Source organism: Syzygium oleosum, unplaced genomic scaffold (assembly GCF_021117445.2).
Source record: "Syzygium oleosum isolate NSW1041296 unplaced genomic scaffold, Sole_v2.1 Sole_v2.01, whole genome shotgun sequence".
Lineage (NCBI taxonomy): Eukaryota > Viridiplantae > Streptophyta > Magnoliopsida > Myrtales > Myrtaceae > Syzygium > Syzygium oleosum.
Window position 1 is genome coordinate 9,549,785 of NW_026607485.1, and position 24,570 is coordinate 9,574,354.

Consider the following 24,570-nt stretch of genomic DNA (forward strand, 5'->3'; position numbering starts at 1 on the left):
CGACACTTTCTGTCTTGTAACCTATGGGCAAATTTGACATTGAGCTAGAAGTTGAAACGGTTCCACATAACTCTAAAATGCTTGGCCAGCTAAAAACAGGATTAAAAATTCAAGGCGGGATATGTTTCCATAATTTTTGCCTCCTCCAAGATTGGGTCTACTCTAGACATTTCTTATAGGGGTCGAATAGCCACACACTTCAATTTGGGTCGGATTTCATTCATGGGGCTCAAACTCGAAACACATCTCCAACAAAGAAATCATCGAGGAATGCAAAAGTATGCAATGCACAGTATGAACAAGCACCAGAGGGCAAAATAAAAATAAAAATAAGCGGAAACAAATTGATTTGTATGGTTCAATCATGGCCTACGACATGCATCCCGTTTGAAAATCAAAACGATAATTACTTAAAATGTCTCACGAAATCAAAGCACCCGTCAATTATGCGGCTCGTGTAGTGTAAGTGACTGATTGATTACATTGTCCCCGTGACCTGCCATCCCAAATCAACTTTTGCGAATGAGCTTCAAAAACTCCCGGATATGCTGGCCTTGCTTCTTAATGTATTATTGCCACGCTAAGTATCTGATACGTAAAATTCCTTAATTCACTATTACACCAGATCTCACCATATGTTTATATAGCACTCTCCACCCACTTTGGGTTTTTCTGACTAGTAACGCACTCCCTCAGTTACAATGTTAATTAAACGTCCTTAAAATGTTGTGCACATGTCTCTTCGCTGGCAGAATATATATCTCTCCGATACGACTCGTTAATTAATCGTTCTTGCCAGCTCCTAAGTTGTCGTGTTGTGGCCTCGGATTGTTATAAATAGGTCACAAGGGACCTCCAGTTTGCTCCACACAAGCCTTCCTCCTTCACTTCACTCCCTCCATTGAAACCCTTAAACTTTCTCTGCTTCACTCGTTCCTTTTTCCCTTTCCCTGCGTCCGAAAATGGCCGGAAACAATGACTCCGTGACCGAGTTGATCGAAAACATTAGCCTCACGACCAAGCTGACTGAAAAAATTAGCCTCACGAACGGGGTGGACAGAATGAAGGCCATGGCCGGAAACAGTGACCCCGTGACCGAGGTGGCAGGAAACAATGGCTTCATGACCGGATTGCTTGACCTCCTCAAAACCAGCAACAACGACTTCATGAAGATCGTCACCATCCAGCCAAGCTCTACCACAGAACAAGTTAATGTCAAGTATTACCTGAGCCTCGTCGAGCAAATCGTCAATCAAGCTATGGACTTTGCCAATGATGTTGCTGACAACACTCGGGCAAAGGTAAAGTAGTGGACAAGCAAGTTCAACTTCATGCTATAGTCTCTTTTCCATATACTTGTTTACATGGTTAGTTGGCTGGATCTTAATGCGCAATAGTTTTTCGTGGCAAAATGCCTTTCCTCCTCAAATTAATTTCATATTTTACTCTTGTCCAGCCAAAGTTTATAAAGATACACAATGTTTACATGCTCTTATGTTCATAATATTCCACGGTTGGGACTTACAAGTGAATTCGTTTTTCCAGGGTAACCGAGGCCAGAGCATAAGCTTGACAATTCCTGTTGCTTTGTCATCTATCATTAACAAACTGTATGATAAGGTAATCTCATATAAGCAAAGACATTCCTCTGTCGAAAGTGGAAATATACAAATCCGAGAGCTCCAGACTTTTTTAGATTGTTATAAAATTACTTAGAAATTAATTTTGGATTACAACTTATACTAAAGTAAAAGCACATTTCTAAGCTCCAGACCATTTTAGATTGTTTTAAAATTACTTAGAGATCAATTTTAGATGACAACTTATATTAAAGTAAAAGCACATTTCTATGCCGCTAAAATTGCTCATTCTATCAAGAAAAAAGAAGCAAACAGTGGGTTTATTAAATTCTTAGCGTCCTTTTCTGTGGTATTCTTCTCGATCTTGTTACTTCCCACATTTAATGTCAAAAACTATGTGCGCCACGACAGATTAGGGCCCTGCAAACCAACGATGTGGAGCAAACGATGAAATCGCTTTTGGATGAGTTGTCATCCTTTTCATGGGATGCCAAGGCTGTGCTGACATTATTAGCTTTATCCATATTCTATGTCGAGAACTGGCGTCACGCTCAAATTCAAGCATCAGACATCCTTTTATGCGAAATGGCCAGGTTGAGAGGCTTACAAACTGGCACGTCCTCCATCACACGTCGGATCAAGGTTTTTGTTAATCTGATCGAGGAGATTTTGAATTTCATCAACTGTGTTGTTGAGTTTATGAGCTACTCTAAAGACTCTGGAGAAATGTCGGTATCGATTGATATATCAGCCAATTTTTATTACATCATAGTCAGTGTACTTGGCTGCTCAGTTCTGTTCAGGAGCATGATTAGCGAGAGCAATGAGTATGTTATACCTTACCGTTGCTTTCAACTACCTTTATTAACAGACTTGGAATTAATTCCAAGCTCGCTCGCTCTCTCTTTTGCAAACTGTTTCACATCAATGCTCAACCGGTTTTTTGATGACTACAGGTTCCTAGAGCAACATCTGTCGGCCTTATTGGAGCAGGTCAAGAAAATATCTGAATCCTTCAAGAAACAAGTGCAAGATTTTGAGCAAAAGGGTGAGATCATTGCTGTTTTCAAACAAAATATTGTTCACTCATAGATGGAATGAAGCGTTCATGCCTCTCCTCCAGATTCCTTTTTGTATACACACAGATAATTTTTGTCACATCCATATCTGGAACAAAAGTACCTAAATTAAAGTGATTCACATTATGCAGAGGAGGAACATTTATATGAGAAAGTTGAGGAAGTTTCCAATTCTTGTACTGATATTGTGGAGCTTATGGCCGCACTGTTTTGCACCAAGAACGATTCATTGACAGTTTATCAATGTTCCGAGAGGACAACGGTTAGCTTCTCAGTACAATAATCTTCACGGACTTTGATTACCAGTTATTATTGTATATCAATGTCACGAGAAGGGATTGCATATCAACTTGCAAGCAATTAACTACATTTGAATTCTTAGATAGTTCGTTTGTTGGCATAAAACATGCAAAAACAGCAGCGTGGTTTGATCACTAGATGTTATAGGTAAAGGTGGAGGAATTGAAGAACAAGAGCGTGATGCTGCTTATTTCAGACTTGAACTTGTTGAACGACGATCTAGCCACCCTTACCGGCATCTACCATGCGAACAACTTCAAAAGCAATAATTACGAAATTATGTGGGTTCCTATCGTGGAGGCACATAATGAGGCGAAGCAGAAGCAGTTCCTGGACATGAGATCTCGGATGGAGTGGTACACATGCACCTCCATGGTCAGCAAGACGGCAGCAAAGTTCATCCAGAAGAAGTGGCAATTTAGGCAGCAGACGAAGGTTGTCGTGCTGAACCAACAGGGGAAGGTGGTGAACATGGATGCGATGACGACAATACACCTTTGGGGATGGAAAGCCTTCCCGTTCACAGAGTCGAAGGGCTGCGAGCTCTGGAACACGCAAGGGATCAACTGGTTCGAGCTCGTAGTGAACGAGACAATCTACCCTTTTATTGAACAATGCGTAAGTAACAACTGCAGTATGGAATTCAGTTATCGGGGCAATATTTTCATCGTCCATTTCCAATTAGAAGAACCTTTCTCCTACTAGGCTTCTGATTGGTGCATTACAAATCTGGACATATCACTCACATCTATTTTTAGTTGGATTTATATTTAGGTTATATCCAAAACACAACTGAACAATCAAAGGCCGACACGGCCTCAATTATAATTTCGTCTGAAAAGATTATTTGATGTTTTAGTCTTTTTAACATGCTCGGCCAAGCACAAACTTGCATATTATGTACAAAAGCAAGTAGGATGAGCTTCTACTGTTACAGTTCACGTGAAATTCACTCCATCTAAAAATTTAGACACATCTAACGTCACATGTACTGAATTCGCACAATAATCATTCGCAAGATAGATTAAAAGTTTCCTAACTTAAAAGTATTTTTATTCATGTTCTTTTGACATGTCCTCTGGTTTGATTGTCGGCCAGTTTGAAAGGAAGGACCTCCTATTCTTGTACGACTCAGCTGAAGACGCCAAGACTGTCCATGAGATTGAAGAATACCTGGAGAAGATCAACTATTCAGTCTCCCACATAGCCATCAGAATCAGCACGAAGAGAGAGCAATTCCTGACCCGCCTCGAGAATTGCATTTCCTCAAAGATGCAGGTGACTTCGGACATCTATGATTCCCAGACGCAGGAGCTGCTCCAGCTCTACACCAGCTACAAGAAGCAAGGCGGGTTCGCCATCGTCGCGAGAGGGTCGAGCGTGGTCGTCAACGCTCGTCTCACAGATTTCGCAATGGTGCTGTCACAGCACCAGACGTGGATCAAGAGGGTGACTCAGAAACAGGCTTTTGAGGCCGTCTTCCAAGAGCACTACAAGCAGGTCATTGTGAAGTCGCGCTGCCACCATTTCTATATCCCCAACATGGTTGGCAACATACCGGAGTGCATCAAGTGCACCGTGTGCTCTCGGCTCATGAAGACCGCCGTCACCTTCGAGTGCTGCCATGGTGCGCATTGACTAGCCAATGAGGCATCGAGCCCAACACCTTCTGTTGGCGCTCCAGAATAAACACGGACTGTTTAGCTCGGTCACGTTTTCACCTTATTTCTTTCCTTGTTGGCTTGATGTTGCTTTTGATTATGTGTGGTTGGAGCCTGTAACAGGGCTGTACGTGCACTGCGCAGAACTTGATGTACTCTGCACGCGGACACCGCGTATTATGAATAAAAGATTTTAAGATTGTGATTGCAACGAGAGCTTTTCATGTTATTTCCATGTCGTATGATTAATTTCTATGCATTCCATTTCCTTCTTCTATTTGTAAAAATGTGTAAGTCTCAAATTACTCTTCCATCTAATAGTTTAACCTTTTAAAATATTTGATAGTTGTTTCACGGAGTTTTGCACTATCTCCCGTTCATCCCGTAACTTGATATCATAACATATATCGATGGGCCAAACCTAGGCTCTCCATGTCGACAAATTCCGACCATCATCAGTAAAATAAAATTAGGTCAAACATCTCATGCATGGAGATCCCGACTGTAATTTTCCTGAAAGTCACCCACAGCCAAGCCAAATCCGTTCCAGCTTCTCCGCTTGGATGAAATGTACCGAGTTTAGCAAATACCTGATTAAAGGCAATGTCTCTCCACCCTAAACTCACATGATCCAACAGATGGCTGACATCCTGCATTTAGGAATTAACATAGGAACAGATTGAGGAATCGATCGAGGACGGGGAGTTCAGAAACTCCAAGTACATAGAAAGACTTGAGGATCAACATGACTTTCATTGTCAACCCAAATTTTCCATCCAATTACGTTGAATCGTTCCTTTTTCTTTTCATCAAGGGGTCGCGAAATAAATTTATATTCGCATCCGTGAATAGGGCAACGTTTGAGAAATTGAGATCAGAAAGACCTCTACGTCAACCCAAGATGAATTAAAATTTGGGATCCCTTAAACATGATCTGAACAATGAATTGCTTCATTTTAATTTTTATCTTGAGAGAAAATATGAATGTTGATTTCGTCAAGAAACTGGACGAACAAGAATAATAAGTACACATCGCCGGCGTAAAACAAGATTTATAGAAGTCTCGTATATCATTGATGTGAGCGAGTGAATAGTTATCATCCTCAAATTAGGGATATATATATATATATATATATATATATATATATATATATTTGGCTATGTATTTTCCAAGGGGGACGAGATAGTGATACGTGATTTCACAAATTATCTCGATTATTCTACTTTGTTGGTCTTGTTAAGTCGTCCTAAGGTAGTGCCCGGAGTTAAGTCCCGAAGAGGCAGTCTGGCTGTAGCCTTACTAGTATGTGGGCGAAAGCTAATTAAAATTATCTCAAAAGATGATAAATCATTTGATAAATTAACATGTCCATGGGTAGAGATTTCTTTTCCTCCATAAGTTTTATCTCCATGGTCGGAACCCTATTTCAAAAGATCAAATTCCACTAGTTGAAATTTGGAGCGCGAAGAATGTGCCCCGTAGCACACTCGACCTCGTGAAAAGAGATGATAGCATGTCAGTCTTCTTATCACAATCAGCAACTAGACAATTATCACATGTTTACCAACGTATTTTAAAAAACATGGGATAATGACACAAATAATCTATAAATTTTAATTTAACATGCAATTTGGTCATTGAATTCAGTGTAATCCCCGAACTGTAGCCAATTGTTTAATATAGTTCCTGAACTTTTAATTTATTCAATGCAGTCCCAGAACTTTTGGTACATGTTCAATTTAGTCCTTGGACTATATGAAAATATTCAATGTAGTCCTTCCATTAATTCAAGTTAATGGACTACATTGAACAGTTTTATATAGTTCAGGGACTAAATTAAACAAATACCAAATATTCAAGAACCACATTGAATAAATTACAAGTTCAAGGACCATATTGAACATTAGGCTAAAGTTCAGGAACTACATTGAACAAATCAAAAGTTCAAAGACCAAATTATACATTGGACAAAAGTTCAGAGACTGTTTGTGTCATTTTCCCAAAAAACTTTGATCGAAATCTATCGCATCGGCAGTGTTTTTCCATAGGAATGACGTTTAAAACAACGATGTCATGCTGTGCGAGGGCACAATGATGTCACCCATACCAAGACCAATTGGCTGGACTTCATGTACATACGAGAAAAATAACAATCTTTGAATTAATGGACGACCATAGGAGAATTAGACACGTTTGCGAAATTAGATAGTGAGAAACTCGAAAGTGACCTGAAAATGCAGTAATATAGAATACATAAGTTCACAGTATGTTCAACAACCATATAATATTTTGCATCGTCTGCTCTCCCTCTTGAAGGCTCCACTTGCTATCAAATGTTCGAATTTTGATACTGCAAAGGAGATCGTGACTCGGTACCATTCGCGACTCGTGAATCTAATGAACAAGTTCGAATTCGTAGTCTCACATTTGTGAATACTAATTCATACCATTAGGCTACCAAATAATCTTATTTTGATCAGTTGTACTTGCTAACACGTGATAATCATCCAAGATATTTGAAAAGATTATCGACTACACATATCTAAGTCCGTACCTGAACTTTTTTCATAACATAAAAATCCCAAACTATTACCCTAAACTTTTTCTTGTGACATAAAAAACTCCAAATTTATACCTACGTGACATATTTACCCTTCGTGAAGATTCTGTAGGATAATTTTTCAACCAAAATAATGTCGTTTTTTTATTTTACTCAAATAACGTGGGCACCATGTCAACGTTATTTATTTTCCAGTGTCCATATAGGCACAAGTTTGAGATTTTTGGTGTTAAAAAAAAGATGATAGTAAATGTGTCTCAGTTGGCATAATTTGAAATTTTTGATGATTTTTACCTTTTCCCTTGCTCATTTTTGGATTCATAGATGGACAGTTTTTTTTTTTTCACTACTGATGTCATGCTTTGCAAGGGCAAACAGATTGAGACCAATTGGCTGGACTTCAAGTATACACGAGAAAAATAACAAGCTTTGCATTGATAGACGACATAGGATAACTAGAAAGTTTAAGAAATTAGATGGTGAGAAACTCGAAATTTGACTAGAAAATACCCTAATTTAAACTAGATAAGCTTACAATATGCTCAACAAACATGTAATATTTAAATTGTCTGCTCTCCCTCTCGAAGGTCGCACATTTACCATAAAACGTTGGGATTTCGATACCGCAAAGAAGATCCTAACTTAGTATCGTTCGCGACTAGCGGATCTAAGAAGCGGCATCGAATTCGTAATTTCTCTCTCATATGACAGCATATAAACCAACTCGTATCTGGAGGCTCTCAGAAAGTCTAAGAATGAGGCCTGTTGTCTTTGGAAACACTTAAATCATGAGTGACAATATGACAATGATTGGTCATGATATCTAAATGGCTTGTCCTTTCCGACCTGAACCGAAAAATATATTTATCAAAGTTGAAAGTTGTATGTCACTAATCACTATCTCCCGGTTTGAATTATGTAATGGGCGGTATGTTGGGATTTACATACAATTGATTGAGTATCTGGTGTATATTGAATAGACAACATGAATATAAGGAAAAAAGTCACAAAAAACCCCCAAACTATACCCACTGTGACGCATTTATCCTAAAATTTTTCTTGTGACATAAAAAATCCCAAACTTGTATCAATTTGACACATTTATCCTCCGTCAAGATTCCGTTAGATAATTTGTCAGTCAAAAAAATATTATTTTTATTTCATTTAGGTCACGTGAATGTCATGTCAATACTATTTGCTTTCTAGCATCCATGTGAGTAGATTTTTAATGGTTCTCATTGTCAGAACTTTGACGGAGGGTAATTGTGTCATATAGGTAAAAGTTTGAGATTTTTGGTGTCACAGAAAAAAATTTAGGGTAAATGTGTCCTAATCTGCATAATTTTAGGTTTTTGGTGTCCTTTTCCCAAAATATAAAATAGGAAAATTAACATAAATGATCAATGAACTTTGGCCTGATGAGCAACGTAGTTCATGAACTTTCAATTTATTTAATGTGGTCCTTGAACTTTAACCCAATGTGCAATGTGGTCCCTAAACTTTTAATTTGTTCAATGTGGTCCTTGGACTTTTGATACATATTCAATTTAGTCCCTACACTTTATGAATTTGTTCAATATTGTTCATAAACTTGAATTACTCGAAGGACAATATTGAATATTTTCATATAGTTTACGGACTAAATTGAACATGTACCAAAAGTTCGGAGATCACATTTGCACATCGGGATAAAGTTCGAAAACCATATTAGAGAAATTTAAATTTCAAGGACCACAATGTAAATTGGACCAAAGTTCAGGGACCACTTATGTCATTTTCCCTATTGTTAAATATGTCTTGAATTTTATGTTCTCGGTCCGGTTCAACACCCGACCCGACATATTTTTGTGCGACTCGAAAATTGAGATTTAGTTCGCGACGCGGAGAGTTGGGCCGATAGGCTCAACTCGTAGCAAGTGAATAAATCTCTATGGTGGTCCGCCCGAGTTGGAGCAAGCGAACCAATGTCTTGGGGGGTTCGGGGGCTACGCCCCCGAGGAAAAATTTCGGGAGCACTATTTATATTGCGGCTAGGTTTTCTCATTGAAGTAGTGAGAGAGAATTTTATTTTCAGAGAGTTTTGTAAGCCGTGAGCTTTTGTCGTTGTTTCGACTTCTGAAAACTGTACTCTCTTTGATTATAGTGGAATCTTGTCTTGCCTCGCCCGTGGACGTAGATCACGTTGTGATCGAACCACGTAAATCCTCGTGTTCTGTGTTTGCTTTTCCGCGTTTGCTTCAACACCTATAAAGTTAGAACGATAATGTTCTCGAATTTGTAAAATGACAAATTATGAAACTTGCCTCATAAAGCCAAGCCCTTGTCAATTATATGGTTCATGTTGGGTAATTGACCCATCACATCGTCCACATGACCTATGTATCAAATCAACTTTCGCCATTGAGTTTAAAAAATGGGAATCTATGATGGGCTTTCTTCTTGACGTATTTTATGCCAAGCTATGTTTCGTAGTCAAGATAAAATTTAGGATATGATAAAATTTATCATATCTTGTGTTTGGTACCCGCACAAGACAAGATAAAGTCAGATATAGAAAGGATATAGCTCGGATAAAATTATCCCGTTGGGAGGTAGGATAAAAATGGATAGAATTTCTATTATCCATAATATAAAAATTATTTTTCTCAATTAACAAACTTCTTAAATAAATAAAAAGAAAATATTGTTTGATTTTAATGTTAACATAAAAAATTCAAAATAACAAAAAAAACGCAATTTCTTTTTTATTTATTCCTATTTATATGTTCGAATATTTCTATCAATAATATAAATTCAATATTTATTAATATATTTAGTATTTATATTTATTACAAATTTTACTCATTTTAGTATTTTAGGTACATTAGTATGGGAAAATTCCAATTAAGGACCCTAAGTAGGCTCTTTTTCTAAAAAAAGGACCTAAAGTGGACATAGTATCAAATAAGAGCATGAAGTGTCTAATCAGTCTCAAATAAGGTCCCGAAGTGCCCAATTAGTCTCAAGTAAGGGCCTGGGTTCGCCGGCTAGTTAAATGCTCACCGGCCGGCAAGCACATTACTGTTTTGACGATAGGAACAAAGACAGTTTCGTCTTTTTTTTTTCCCTTTTTCTGTTTTTTTTTTTTTACTTTTCCTTTTCCTTTTTTGTTTTTTTTTTCTTCTTTTCCTTCCGCCGGCCATAGCCGGGGCCGACGGAGGTCGCCGGCCTCAAGCGGAGGCTGCCCTCGCTAGCGTCGGGCAAGGGCCGCCCTCGCCTGGGCTGGGCGGGCAAGGGTCGCCCTCCCGTGACGCTGGCGAGGGTCGCCCTCGCCCACCCAGCCCAGTCGAGGGCCGCCCTCACCGGCGTTGGGCGAGGACGAGGGTTGCCCTTGCTGGATCTGGTGAGGGTCGCCCTCACTTGCCCAGCCCAGTCGAGGGCCGCCCTCACCGGAGTCGAGTGAGGGCGACCCTTGCCGGTGTCTGGCGGGCGAGGGCGACCCTCGCTAGATCCGGCAAGGGCAACCCTCGCCCGACGCTAGCGAGGGCGGCCTCAGCTTGAGGCCGGTGACCTCCGCTGCCCCCGGCTATGGCCGGCAGAGGAAAGAAAGGACAAAAAAAACAAAAAAGGAAAAGGAAAAGGAAAAGGAAAAGGAAAAGAAAAAAACAGAAAAAGGAAAAAAAAAGAAAAGAAAAAGACGAAACTGCCCTTATTCTGATCGCCGGAACAGTAACGTGCTCGTCGGCCAGGGAGCATTTGACCGACTGGCGAACCCAGGCCCTTACTTGAGACTGATTGAGCACTTTGGGCCCCTATTTGAGACTGATTAGGCACTTGAGGCCCTTATTTGACACTATATTCACTTTGAACCCTTTTTTTAGAAAATGACCCCACTTTGGGTACTGATTTGAAATTTTCCCTATTAGTATAGTTTACTATTTAATAAAATTTAATTAAAGAATGATGAAAGGGGAAAAAAGAATTAAAAAAAGAGGAAAAAATTAATAGCAAATAAGCAAATAAAAATGAAATAGGGAAGAGTGTTGTAAGATATTCTTACCACCTCCGTTTATACATTAATTATGTTTATTTACAGTGATATGTCGTTTATACCAAATAAAGGACAATTTATGATGTGAAAATATTTGACTTTAATACTGTCAGTCATGGCGAAATATGCGTCCTTCAAAAAAGAAGTGGAAAATCCCAGAGAGAAGCACGGTGAGATCATTATTTGTCTTCATCATGGAATGAAGCGTTCATGCATCTCCTCCAGATTCCTTTTTGTGCAGCCAGATTGTTTTGTCAGATCCATATATACTTAAACTTAGTGATTCACATTACGTAGCGGAGCAAATTTCATATGAGAAGATTAAGAAAATTACCGAACATTGTACTGATATTGTGGAGCTTATGGCCCAATTGTTTTGCACTAAGAACGATATGTCGACAGTTTATCAATGTTGCAAGAGGACAACGGTTAGCTTCTCAGTCCCAATAATCCTCGGTGACCTTTGATTACTGATCATTACTGTATATCAATGTCCCGAGAAGGGAATGCGTATCAACTTACTAGTAATTAACTGAATTTGAAATTCTTAAATAGTTCTTTTGTTGTCATGCAAAATGGAAAAATAACAGCATGGTTTGATCACTACATGTTATAGGTAAAGGTAGGGAAGTTCAAGGATAAGATCGTGATGCTGCTTATTTTGGACTTGCACTTGTCGGATGAAGATCAAGAAACCCTTACCGGCATCTACAGTGAGTACACCTTCCAATGTAGTAACTACAAAATTATGTGGGTTCCCATCGTGGAGGAACTTAATGAGGCGATGCAGAAGAAGTTCCTGGACAAGAGATCTGAGATGCGTTGGTACACAAGCAACTCCATGGTCAGCGAGCCAGCAGCAAAGTTCATCCAGAAGAAGGGACAATTTACGCAGCAGACTTAAGGTTGTCGTGCTGAGCCAGCAGGGGAAGGTGGTGAACATGGATGCAATGGCGATGATACACCTTTGGGGACGGGAAGCCTTCCCCTTCGCGGAGTCAAAGGGCAAGGAACTCTGGAACGGGCAAGGGATCAACTGGCTCAAGCTCGTGGTGAACAACATGGTCTTCCCTGATGTCGGACAAAGCGTAAATTACATATGCACTATGATTTTGATTATATAGGCCATATTTTCATCATCCATCTCTAGTCGGTCAGATCTTCCTCCTCTCACGCTTCTGATCGGTGCGTTACAAATTTGAATATATTGTTGAAGAATTATCCCACATCGATTGACAACGGGTTCTAAATGCTCTTTATATTCATGTGATCTCTCTCCACCTAATAGCTTAAGCTTTTGGGTTGGACTTTCTAACATGGTATCAGAGCCAATGCTATCCCTTTCACGAATGTGCGTGGTAAAAATTCCATGTGAATGTGCGATGTCAAAATTTCACGTGCTCCTCGTAATCCGACTTGCACGTGAGTGGGGGTGTTGAAGAATTATCCCACATCGATTGACAACGGGTTCTAAATGCTCTTTATATTCATGTGGTCTCTCTCCACCTAATAGCTTAAGCTTTTGGGTTGGACTTTCTAACATATATCACTCGCATATATTTTGTTTTGGTTTACATTTAGGCGATGTTGCGTAACCAAACAATCAAAGTCTAGTTGGAGATCTTCTTCCAAGTAGGGAAAAAAGAAGACACAGCCTCAATTATAATTTCATCTGATAAGATTATTTAATGGTTTAGTCTTTAACATGCTCGACCAAGCACAAACTCGCACACCATTGGCAAAAGCAAGTAGAACAAGCGTCTATTGTTGCAGACATCACGTAAAATTCACCCGATCTACAAATGTAGACACATCTAACGTCACACGTATCAAATTCACAGAGGAATCATTTGCAAGATAGATTAACAAATTTCTCACGTAATCAACTTATGATCTTGTTCTTTCGACATGGCCTGTGTCTTAATTGTTGGCCAGTTTGAAAGGGAGGAGCTCATATTCTTGTACGGCTCAGCCGAAGACTTCCAGACTGTTCAAAATATTGAAAAATACCTGACCGAGATCAACGGCTATCTTGGCCCCTATAAGGCCCTCAACATCAGCACCAAGAGAGAGAACCCGCCTCGAGAGCTGCCTGTCCTTGAAGATGAAGGCCAGTTCAGACGTCTACGATTCCCTGGCGCAGGAGGTGCTTGAACTCTACACCAGCTACAAGTAGTGCGGTGGGTTCGCTGTCATTGCAAAAGGGTCGAGCGTGATCGTCAGTACTCGTCTCATGGATTTCGAGACAGTGCTGCTGCAGCACCAGAAGTGGGTGACTCAGGCACCGGCTTTCGAGGCCGTCTTCAAAAGGTACTACGATGAGGTCGTCAAAAAGCCGCACTGCCACCATTTCTATATCCCCAACGTCTTCGGCAACATAGCGGAGTGCATCAAGTGCGCCAAGTGCTCTCGGTACATGAAGACCACCGTCACCTTCGGGTGCTGCCATGGTGACAAGCCGATGAGGCCATCTTGCCCAACGCCTTCGTTTGGCACTCACGGGTTTCGAGACAGTGCTGTCGCAGCAGCCGAGTCGGCAACATACCGGAGAGCTGTCACAGCAGCACCAGAGCCGGCAACATACTGGAGTGCATCAAGTTTATGAAGACCGCCGTCACCTTTGAATGCTGCCATGGTGACCAGCCAATGAGGCCATCTTGCCCGACGCCTTTGTTCGGCACTCCAGAATAAACACGAATGTTTAGGTCGGTCGCGTTATCGCGGTAGATGTTGCTTTTGATTTGACACGGTGTGCTATGACTAAAGGTTTTTATGATCTTTAACTGGGTTGTACGTGTTCTGTGCAGAACTTGATGAACTCTGCATGCAGACACCGGGTGCCCCGGATAAAAGTCTTTATGATCCTACTAGGGTTCATTGATTACATTTATGAGGCGCACAAAAATAAGACTTTCTTGTGATAACATCGAGAGCTTCTGATGTTATTTCCATCTCCTACGATCATTTCCGTTCATTACATTACCTTTTTCTATTTGTTAAAACATTTAAATCTCAAATTACGCTTCATCTAATAATTTAACCTTTTAAAATACTCGAGATTTGTTTCATGAAATTTTATACAATGCCCCGTTCATCCCTTAGCTTGATGGATTTGGCCGAACCTAGACTCTCAACGTCGACATGCACGGCTTAGTCCTTTCCGGTTATCCACGATGAACCCCGGCAACAACACATTCTTGCATGATCCCCAAAGGCAGCCACAGCACATAGATAGCAAACCCTAGCGACTCCAATCGAAAATCGGCTGTACCCGACGCATTCGGCCCAGTGGAGCCGATCGAATGGATCACGTGGAGGCCGGCCTAAACTCATACGATCCAATGGATCGCCTGCACTCGGCTTATATGCTACAACTGTGCAGCCGATTATTCAACATGTAAGAGAGGACTATTAGGGTTTGACGGCTTTGTGCTCTCTACTGTCTTCATGGAGAGTGTTGAACGTAGTAGATCGAAGTCCTTTCTTAAGTCTTTACACGTTTGGACTATAGATTCAGCACTTAGTTTCTCGTTAGTGTGTAGTGATAACACTATTTTTTAAGCTCCGTTTATTTCGCGGAAAATGAACGATTTAAAAAATATTTTCCTAAAAATGATTGTTCGTATAATTTGAAATAATTAGCCAATGAAAAATGTTTTCATTATCAATAATAATTTATGTCTAAATATTTTTATGGACAATACAAATATTTTTCATTCATTAATTTTTGTACAACCGTTTTAAAAAAATCTATTTTTTTCCAAGTTATTTATTTTATGATATAATTAAATACTTCAATTAATTAAACCAAGAGAGTCTTACACAAGGTGCGATAATGCGCCATCTATCACCACATCCTTGAGATTGGAGTCCATACATGGTCCACCGAGAACTTTCTATGTGAGTCACCCGAGCAATCCCTCTCTAATTTCAGAATCTATATGTTCAATTTTGAAAAAACCTACACTATAAATGTAGTAAAGAGAAATGATTGAGTGACAGTCTTTAATCTACAGTGAGAATAACAGTCTATTCTGAATCATAAAAAAATTAAAAAATAATTATAAATTGTTATGGGGTCCACTCTTTCAAAAATTTGTAGCTCACAATATATTGTTACTCACAGTGGCTCAAAGATTGTTATGCTAACAAAGCCCGTGAAAGTTGAATATGTTAGTAATCACTATCCCTCGATTGAAGTATATAACAAGCGAATTTCGCAGCTCTATTTGGTCGTCGGAATTATATAATCGGAAATGAGAAATATATAATTATATTTGGTGGATTTTTTGCACTTATATCCTTGGTTTGCTGTAACTATAAGGATATAGTACTTGGTAAATTTATATATAGTTGATTGAGTATTTGGTGTATATTGAATTGACAACTTAAAGATAAAATATGAATGATAAGTTCCTCGGATGTCACCTTCCATGACTATTGCGACCACTTCACGCCCCTGCTGCAAGGTCACCTTGTCTTTGGGTGGTGACAATGTTAGTCAAATGGGGAGGTGACTGCCACAATTAAAGACTGCAATCGCTGCCGTTATTCACAATTAATTATTATAGAGAAGATGAAGTACAACAGCTTAGGAGCATCCCCACATTACAAATAGAGCTAACATTTCAAAAAGATAAAGGTCGGAAGTCTCCACGTAGTAGCTAATATGGCATTTGTTTGGGAAGATCTAATTTTTTTGTTTTGCTTTACTTCTTACATTTTTACACACCTTAGCCAAGATAATAGGGATGTCAGTTCACTTGTTTAGAAACCGTCTATGGTTGCGGTCCATCCAAATGCAATATATGGTTGCTAGGAAATATACATTAAGGAGTCTTACCGCCAGATCTTTGCCTTTTATTGCCCTAATCATTAATCATTCCATCCTCCTAATGAATATCTAATCACATGTTGTGCAAGGATACTGCCTCATATGTTGAATAGATGTGTTCTGTCTTCTATACGAGCCCTGCAGAAGTTACAATGGGTATCAACTAAAGTCATCCAACGGGCTATGAAATCTGATGCCTGTAGTCTATCTCTACAAAGTAGCTAGCCAATAAAATTGTGTTTGCTATTGTTGTTGCTCCAAAGTAGGTTATACCACTCCACAACCTGTCCCCCATGTCTAAGTTTGTCATATATATCTCGGCCACAGTACTCGAGCGAGAGATAACTAAGGTTAGAAAAGGTTGTAATTTAAGGAGACATTATCAACTCCAAGCCATACTACCTCTAATATCAAGTTGCATTATTGTAGTACCTCTGCATCTTGTGTTGTGAACCCAAATACTCCAAAGGGAAGAGGATGGATGATTGATGAGGTTCCACAACGTGCAGTCAAGCAAAACTTTGTTTCATATGTTTAGTTCGAGCAATCCTAATCCTCCTTCCGTTTTAGGTGAGCAAAATACACAAGCCTATGCGATCCATGATTAACTGTAGCACTAGCCCATAAGAAATGTCAAATCCTCTTCTCAACCTCGTATATCGTTTGCTTTGGAAGTAAGAATATTTGCATCCAATAGGTGCATATTGAGATAAAGACTAATTTGGTTATCTGTAGACGCCTTGCATAACTTATAGGTTTTATGCCCCAATTTTCAATTTTCTTAAAGATGTTGTCAGTAAGACTCTTATAGTTTGTGTGAGTACCCTATATGTCACGCCCCGAACCCCATCGGGCACGCGTCATCCTTTACTGGTCGATTTATGCGACATCCCAAGAATTATCGCCGACCTCAATACAATCATCAGATATTTAACGCACGGCGGAAACCACAATCAACCCGGACAATATAAACTGGGAAAGTCAGGGAGAATAAACATATTTTCATTATCAAACTTATAAAACATTTATAGTTTACAGCCATCACATACACTTGCACACCGTATTTAAAACCACCGATATACAAAAGATTGATGACCTGGCATTCTGACCTAAAAAATGGTACTCTCCAAAATCTATCATTCTGAACCCCTAATGCTAGCCCCTACGCCCCTTACTCGGCGTCCATTCTGAGTCTGACTCATCGCCATCTGAATCTGAACTTCCCTGATCGGCTTGCTCCTTCGAAGACTCCGTCTCCGCTTCAATCTCAATCGGGTGATTGATGTCGCCCGACTCAGCTGGAACTTCATTCTGATTCTCCTCAGCTAGAAAATCAAAGAAATTGTACGCAAGCACGAAATTGGGATCCATATATTGCTCAAAAGGGAGTATATATTCCGGGTCTCCTACAGGCTCTTCCCACTCCTCAGACTCATCATTAGGCTCTACCTCGGGTTCTATTTCGGGCTCTGCTTCCTCTGGTTCTTCCTCGGGGATCGGTTCTAAATCTATGTCCATTGGTTCAGCTTCAGGTTGCGATGCTTCGGGCTCGGGTTCATGCTCAGCCTCCGAAGATCCTTGTGCGGCGGGTGCGGGATGCATCCTAGATTGCGCTAAGCTAACCTCTGTACTGGTTAATTCTCCATCTATCGGGGGTATGGCAGCCGGATCCCAATCCCCAACGAGATCAAACGGAACATCAAAACCCCTAACGGGCCCGAACTCATCCCCATCTACATCCCGGAAGAACCAGGCAGTATAAACATGAGTCTCCCATAAAGGTAATCCTACTTCTACGAAAACCGTTGTGGTATGCTTAATCCAGGTCATTCCATCACCCATCGGAAATTCTGCAACCTCATTCTCGGTGTGCACTGGCACCCCAAAACGCTCGGGTGGCGGTGGCGGAGGATTCATGGCTCAGGTCGGGGTTCTGAAAATATTGGTTGAGACAACCATGAGATCACATCTCAGTAAGTACACCCCTAAACCCCACCTAGGCTATCACGTACCTCCAGATAATTACACAAACACAATCACACAAATCAAATCATCACATAGCAGGCATATCACATACAATCACAATCAAGTACAAATCTCATGACATGCACTCATTTCGTTCTCATTATCTCGTTTCCACATGCCTCGCCAGTGACCCGCGTTACAGTACACGCCTCAGGTACACTGCGACCTCTTTCCACAACACTTCCGGGCCCGCGTAAACGTACACGCCTCAGGCCATGTTTCTTGCCCGCGTTGAAGTACACGCCTCAGGCTCAACATCTACCACCTACTGCGCAACCCGCGTTGAAGTACACGCCTCAGGCTGGCAGTCTTCCGGTAATACCGGGCATCGTCCCGCGTAAACGAACACGCCTCAGGACGGAACAATTTCCACAACACATGTCATACCACATTTCTTTCTTACTCGTGCACATGCTCAACAAGCATTTACCACACTCAACTGGCTAATCACATGTGGCCCGTACACGCATCAATTACACACAATCCATGCTCACTCAGCATTTGACATGGCCAATTTTAACAATTAAATCAGTCTGGCCCAAGCGTGCACCCAATAGGCATATTTCAATCATTTAACCACACAACCACGCACTCAATTTAATCACCACAATTCAGTCGTAGATCAAACACGCGTTAAACACACAATTTGCCATTTTTCTCCAACCAAATGGCGTCAAATCAGTTCCGGTCCTTCACGACACTTTCTCACCATTAATTACCAGTTCTAAAAATCCAATTTGCGTCCCGATCGGCCCATCACAGCCCACTGCACAGCCACTCACAGCCCACTGTTGTCCTCAAATATTCCACCAAAAATTTCCAAATTCAATCCTAAGGCCCGCCACATAATTCCTCTCCTAAATCATGCAAATTCGCACATAATTTAAACCCGATTTCACCCAAAAATCACCCGTCGATACCCGAAGTCCTAAATTGGGTTTAGAGCGCGACTTACCGAGTTCTAGACTCACACGGCTAGAACGGAAAGCGGTGGCACTTAATCGGGAATGGCGGCGAACGGCGGTGCGGCTTGGCGGCGAGAACGGCGACGGCGGGGGCGCGGCTTGCCTTGGCCGAGACCCATGGCCACACGGGGAGAGAGAGGGAGAGAGAGAACGGCGGGTGAGGGTTGGTGGTGGTGCGGCGGCGTGGACGACGCGGCACGGCGGCGGTCCGGCGGGCGCACGGACGGCGGCGGTCCGGCGGGCGCACGGACGGCGGCGATCGGCGAGGGGAGGGACGGTCGGCCGGAGGGGAAGAGCTCACGGTGGAGGGGGGGAGATTTTCGGTGGGGAGAGAGAGAAATTGAGGAGAGAGAATGGTCATTTGGACCTAAATAGTGTAATTTGACCCAAAGTGGTAAATTACCAAAATGCCCTTCTCTCACATTTTGATCCAACGGTCCAGATTCGATCTAATCTTGAAATCGACGGCCCAGATCGAATCTTACCAAAAATATCCAAGGGTAATCTTGTAATTTCTCAAAAAGTCCAAGGGCAAAATTGTCTTTTCCAAATTTGAAGGTAAAATGACCAAAATGCCCTTTGCCCATAAAACTAACCCTTTATTAATTCCCAAGGGTAAAATGGTCACTTTCTCCGTTTCTCGTCGAAATCGAACTTTTCTGAAAAATCCAAAGAAATCCAGAGTTGTACGTTCCAATTACAACGTCGTCCAAAGGCCTTGTCGTGACTTTCCAAATTTTCTGATGCTCGGTTTGGTCTCTAATCAATATTCAAATTATATATATAACGTAACTCGAGCGTTTCTCAGACTAACGGGTGGCTTTTGGGAAATTCGCCTTTACAACCCGTGACTGATACTAAATCGAGTCACGTGCAATTTATTCATACCGTAACGACTTCGGTTGTCATTAAAATCGCGAGGATCAATTACTAGATCCGAGGGGTACGATCGTTCGGTATAGGTTCAGGATAATTCATCAAGTCATTTCGTGGTCCGACAGAATCACCCGCGATCCATTACTATGACAGTGGCGAACTGATCCCTAACTATCCTTGGATCGGCCAACAGTGGTTCAAAATATCACCTCGACGATTTCATGGTCGAAAGTCAATTCACGATCGAATTTTCTTTAGTCGTACGAATTTAGATCCCTCACTAGCCTTTCCCTAATGGTTAGTATCCCAGGAATGATTAGTTCCGGATGAGAACTAACTACGAGTACATTAATAAAATAATTCATTTCATAAATCCCAAGTGAGCGAAATTGCGAAATGTCACACTATATCTAACAAAAAAGTACCTGCAAAATGTTGTTCTTATGTCTAGTCTAATTTTTAATAAGAAATTGCCTTTGAGTACAATTACTAACATATCTTTTCTTTCGTAAATTACTCAAAAACAAGTTTGGAATCGCAACACTAGATAAAGGGATTTTAATTTCTACGGAGATGATGGAAAGAAGATATTTCACCAGTAGGATTTTGTTTTGCTAAGCCACAGCTACAATCTTTGAAAGCCCCTTTTTTTCTCGGTCCTTAGTTGGAGAAACAATTCAAGCTTTCAATTATTGGGTTATTTTTTAAATACATAAATGAGTTGTGTTAGAAAAGTCCCATATTGGAGAATTGATATAGTGTTAAGCGGTTAATATATCATAGTTGACCCAAAACTCATTGGCTTAGAGCAGTTAATATATTATAGTTGACTCAAAACTCATTGACTTAAACTTTTGAGTGAAAATGAGTCCAACTGAATATGTTGACTGGCTCCCTCTTGGCGATCTCCCGAAGTGAAGGTACCAAAGCCGACAGGTAGATTGGTGGTGGCCCCCCCAATTTGTTCTTGTGTGTGGTGAACATTTCAAAGAAGAATTCTCGTAACCCACCTGGTCTCGGGCAGCCTTTGCGAAAGAGACCAACAGTGAAGGTGGGCATTGTGGCATAGCAATGAAATCCTGAATCCTAATGGCAGCTGTATGGTTCGGTCTCAAGATTCAAGTTGAGAAGGTATGAGGCTTTTGCTGTGTGAAATAACACTTACAATGATGGATAACAATCAACCACATTCAACTAACGATAGAAAAATGACATGTGCAGCAGGTGTATCACATGGACGGTGATTTTTGTATGACTGAAGACCAAAGTTGATCGCCGACATCATAGCATGTACGCGGGGCCAAAGTGATGCCGTGCATTTAGGAATTAATTGTTGGAAAGACTTCGGGAATTGATCAAGGGACAGGGAGTTCAGAAACTCCAAGTTTATAAAAGAAAGACTATAAGGATCGACTTGACTTTCATTTTCAACCCAAATTTGCCATTCACATTGAATCGACTTCTTTTCTTTTCTTTTCTGTTCATTGAGGACTTGAAATAAGTTATGTTCAGATCCGCGAATAGGGGGCAACGTTTGAGATATTGTGATCAGAATGTCCTGATCTGAACTATGAATTATTTCATTTGAATTTTTATTTTGAGAGAAAGTATTATCCCTGCTTTTGCGGAGGATCTAGAAGAATCAGAAAACTAAGTATACACCGCCAGTATAAAACGAAGCTCATACAAACAGTTTTATGCGCCATTAATTTTAGAAACTGGGTAGTTATAATTCTCACATGTATAAGGGGGATGAGATTTTTTAGCAAAAAAAAAAATGGGGGGATGAGATGATGATGCGTGAATTCAGAAATCGTTTGGATTGTTTTGATTTGTTGATTTTGTTAAGCCGTCCTGGGATGATCTCGATAGTAATTAGTAGGTCTTAGAGGGGTAGTTTGGTTTGACCTTAGTGGTAGGAGGATGAATACTAATTAAAACTATGAGTTCATTTGTTTGAACGAAAAGTGTTTCTTGCAAAACTGTTTTGCGATTTTCCCGTAATTAGATGATGGAAAACTAATCGCTTTACAGAATGTGTTTTCCATGGACTGAAAATAACAAGTTTAGATTGTGGTATGAGTCCATTTATTTGAAGGAAAACTGTTTTATGGAAAATTGTTGCCTAATTTCCGGTACTTGAATGACGGAAAACGAATCGCTCTACAGAAAATGTTTTTCATGGACTGAAAACATCAAACTTAGGGCAAAATGACTTCTCATTCTAGCAAGGATGATATCACTTTCCCTAAATCACCAAATAAATAAAATTTAAATATTTCTCTTAAAAATATTTTTCCTCTATCATGAAGTTCTCAGTTAAACAAACGCACCCTAATTAAAACGATGAATGCATTGCGTTAAACTGTTCCAACTTCTAGCTCAATGTCAAATATGTCCATAGGTGATCAAATAGTAAAGCTTGAAATAATTAATAGTGAAAATTCTGACAAAATCATTCGATAAATTAATAGTTCCACAGGTAGATTTTTTGTTATATATCTCCACGAGTTTCTCCACATGGTTGGACTTGGAGCCCTATTTCAAAAATCAAATTCCACTAGAAGAAAATTAGAGCGCATAGAATATGCCGTACAATCCGGTAAGACTGGCAAAAATAAAGTACACTTACTTAACCTCGTGAAAAGATTCGTTAAAATGGGTGGACGTCATGTATCTATCATATTTTATGATTTTGGCATCTATAACAGCGACGTCATGCCTTGCGAAGGCACGACGATGTCACCCAGATCAAGCCCAAATGGGTGGACTTCATGTATGTACTAGAAAAATAACAAGCTTTGAGTTATATGACCAGAAAGAAAATAAGCACAAAAAGCAAATCTTATGGACGATAATAGCTGATGGAGCGATAATAAAGGGATGGCAATTCTCGACACAAATTGGACACATTTATCAAAATCAGGTATTGAGAAATCATCGAATTAGACGTATTTATCGAAATAAGGTATTGAGAAACTCGATAGTGACTTAAAAATACACTAATCTATAGTACTAAGTTTGTAGTATGTTCAACAAGCATTGTCTGCTCTCCCTCTCGAAGGCCGCACACTTGCTATCAAATGTTTGAATTTTGATACTACAAAGGAGGTTGTAACTCAGTACGATTTGCGACTCATGGATCTTAGCAGCCCAGTTCGAATCTGTAATCTTGCATTTATGAATATTAGTCCGTACCATTAGGCTACCAACTGATCTGGTTTTGATTACTTGTATTCAATAATTATGTGATACTCATCCGATGTACTTGGGAAGGTCATTGATCACATATGACCAGTTTCCACGTATATGCGTAGCGCATACACAATTAAGACATGATATTGTGAATTTTCTTTTGTAAGAGAAATATTTCTCTTGATTTTGTATATCTTTTAGGATTGTGTATTATCTTCCTTGATTAATACATATTAATATTATGTATTATCTGCCTTGATTGATCCATTCTGCTTCAATTAACATCACTTGTGAGTCCAAATGAATATGTTGACGGACTTGGACTTAAACTTCCTTTCGGCGACCTCTCTAGGTGAAGATATTGGTTTCCGTTGTGCGCTCCCAACAAATAGCATCAAAATCAATGATAAATAAGTAAGGCTTAAGGGTGTTGTGATGTAGCAACTCTGTCACGATGACAGCGTTCATGATTCGATGATGCGATCTTGGTGATTTTTGTACGACTAAAGACCAAACTCGATCGCTGACATCACGCAAGTAAGCAAGGGCAAAGTGATGTCGAGCATTTAAGTATTAATATTGGACAGACGTTAGGAGTTGATAATGGGAAAGGGAGTTCAGAAACTCCAAGTAAATAATAGAAAAGGTGAAAATTACTAAAAAAATTCTAAATATATTACACCTACATAAATTTAGTTCTAAACTTTTCAATGTGACCAATTTAGTCATAAATCTTTTGACAATTTGCCAATTGAGTCTTTTAGCCAACTTTGGCTGGAAATCGCTAATGTGGATGCCAGTTGTCCAATGTGGCACGACCGACGCGACGTGATCAATTTTTATAATTTTGTAATTTTTAAAATTTATTATGTTTTGAATATTTTATTTTTCTTTTCCTTTTTTCTTTCCTTTTTTTTTCCATGTCCCGGCGAGGTCACCAATGACCCTTGTTGGTTAGATTGGGCAAGGGCCTTTGCACCCTCACTTGCGGTCGATGAGGCCGTGATGACCCTAGGCGGGGTCGCGAAGGCCCTCCTTGGCTAAATCTGGCAAGGGCCTTCGTGCTCTTGCCCGCAGTCAGCAGGGCTGCGAAGGCCCCACCTAGGGTCGTCGTAACCTCACCGGTCACAAGTGAGGGGGCAAGGACCTTCGTGCCCTTCCCCACGGCCGTTGAGGCCATGATGGCTTCGCTGAGGGCCTTCGCGTCCTCGTCGGTTGCAGGCAAGGCAGCCCTTTGCCTAGTCTTGGCACAACACAAGAAAAAAAAGCAAAGAACAAAAAGGAAAATAAAAAAAAAATTACAAAAATCGTTCATGTTAGCGTCGATCATGCCATGTAGGACAACTGGTGTCCACATTAGTAATTTCTGGTCAAAATTTGCCAGAAGGATTAAATTGGTAGATTGTCAAAAGATTTAAGATTAAATTGGCCAAATTTAACAAGTTTAGGACTGAATTGATACAA

General features: G+C 40.3%; 1 protein-coding gene and 1 pseudogene across 1 annotated transcript; both read left to right on the forward strand.

The window, feature by feature from the left end:
• Nucleotides 1-1,070: 1,070 nt before the first annotated feature.
• LOC115663552 (protein SIEVE ELEMENT OCCLUSION B-like) lies at nucleotides 1,071-4,831 on the forward strand. The gene is made up of 7 exons (XM_030585546.2): nucleotides 1,071-1,301; nucleotides 1,546-1,620; nucleotides 1,992-2,407; nucleotides 2,537-2,628; nucleotides 2,791-2,921; nucleotides 3,113-3,577; nucleotides 4,058-4,831. The coding sequence occupies exons 1-7, from the start codon at nucleotides 1,071-1,073 to the stop codon at nucleotides 4,595-4,597; spliced, it is 1,950 nt and encodes a 649-aa protein (XP_030441406.2). The 3' UTR covers nucleotides 4,598-4,831.
• A 7,023-nt stretch (nucleotides 4,832-11,854) lies between these two features.
• Nucleotides 11,855-13,816, forward strand: LOC115677655 (protein SIEVE ELEMENT OCCLUSION B-like; annotated as a pseudogene).
• The last annotated feature ends 10,754 nt before the right edge of the window (nucleotides 13,817-24,570 follow it).

Coding starts and splice junctions, on each gene's coding strand:
- LOC115663552 (XM_030585546.2), top strand. CDS start 1,071: ATGGCCGGAAACAGTGACCCCGTGACCGAGGTGGCAGGAAACAATGGC. Junction 1,621..1,991: donor TTAACAAACTGTATGATAAG/GTAATCTCATAT, acceptor GCGCCACGACAG/ATTAGGGCCCTGCAAACCAA. Junction 3,578..4,057: donor ACCCTTTTATTGAACAATGC/GTAAGTAACAAC, acceptor ATTGTCGGCCAG/TTTGAAAGGAAGGACCTCCT.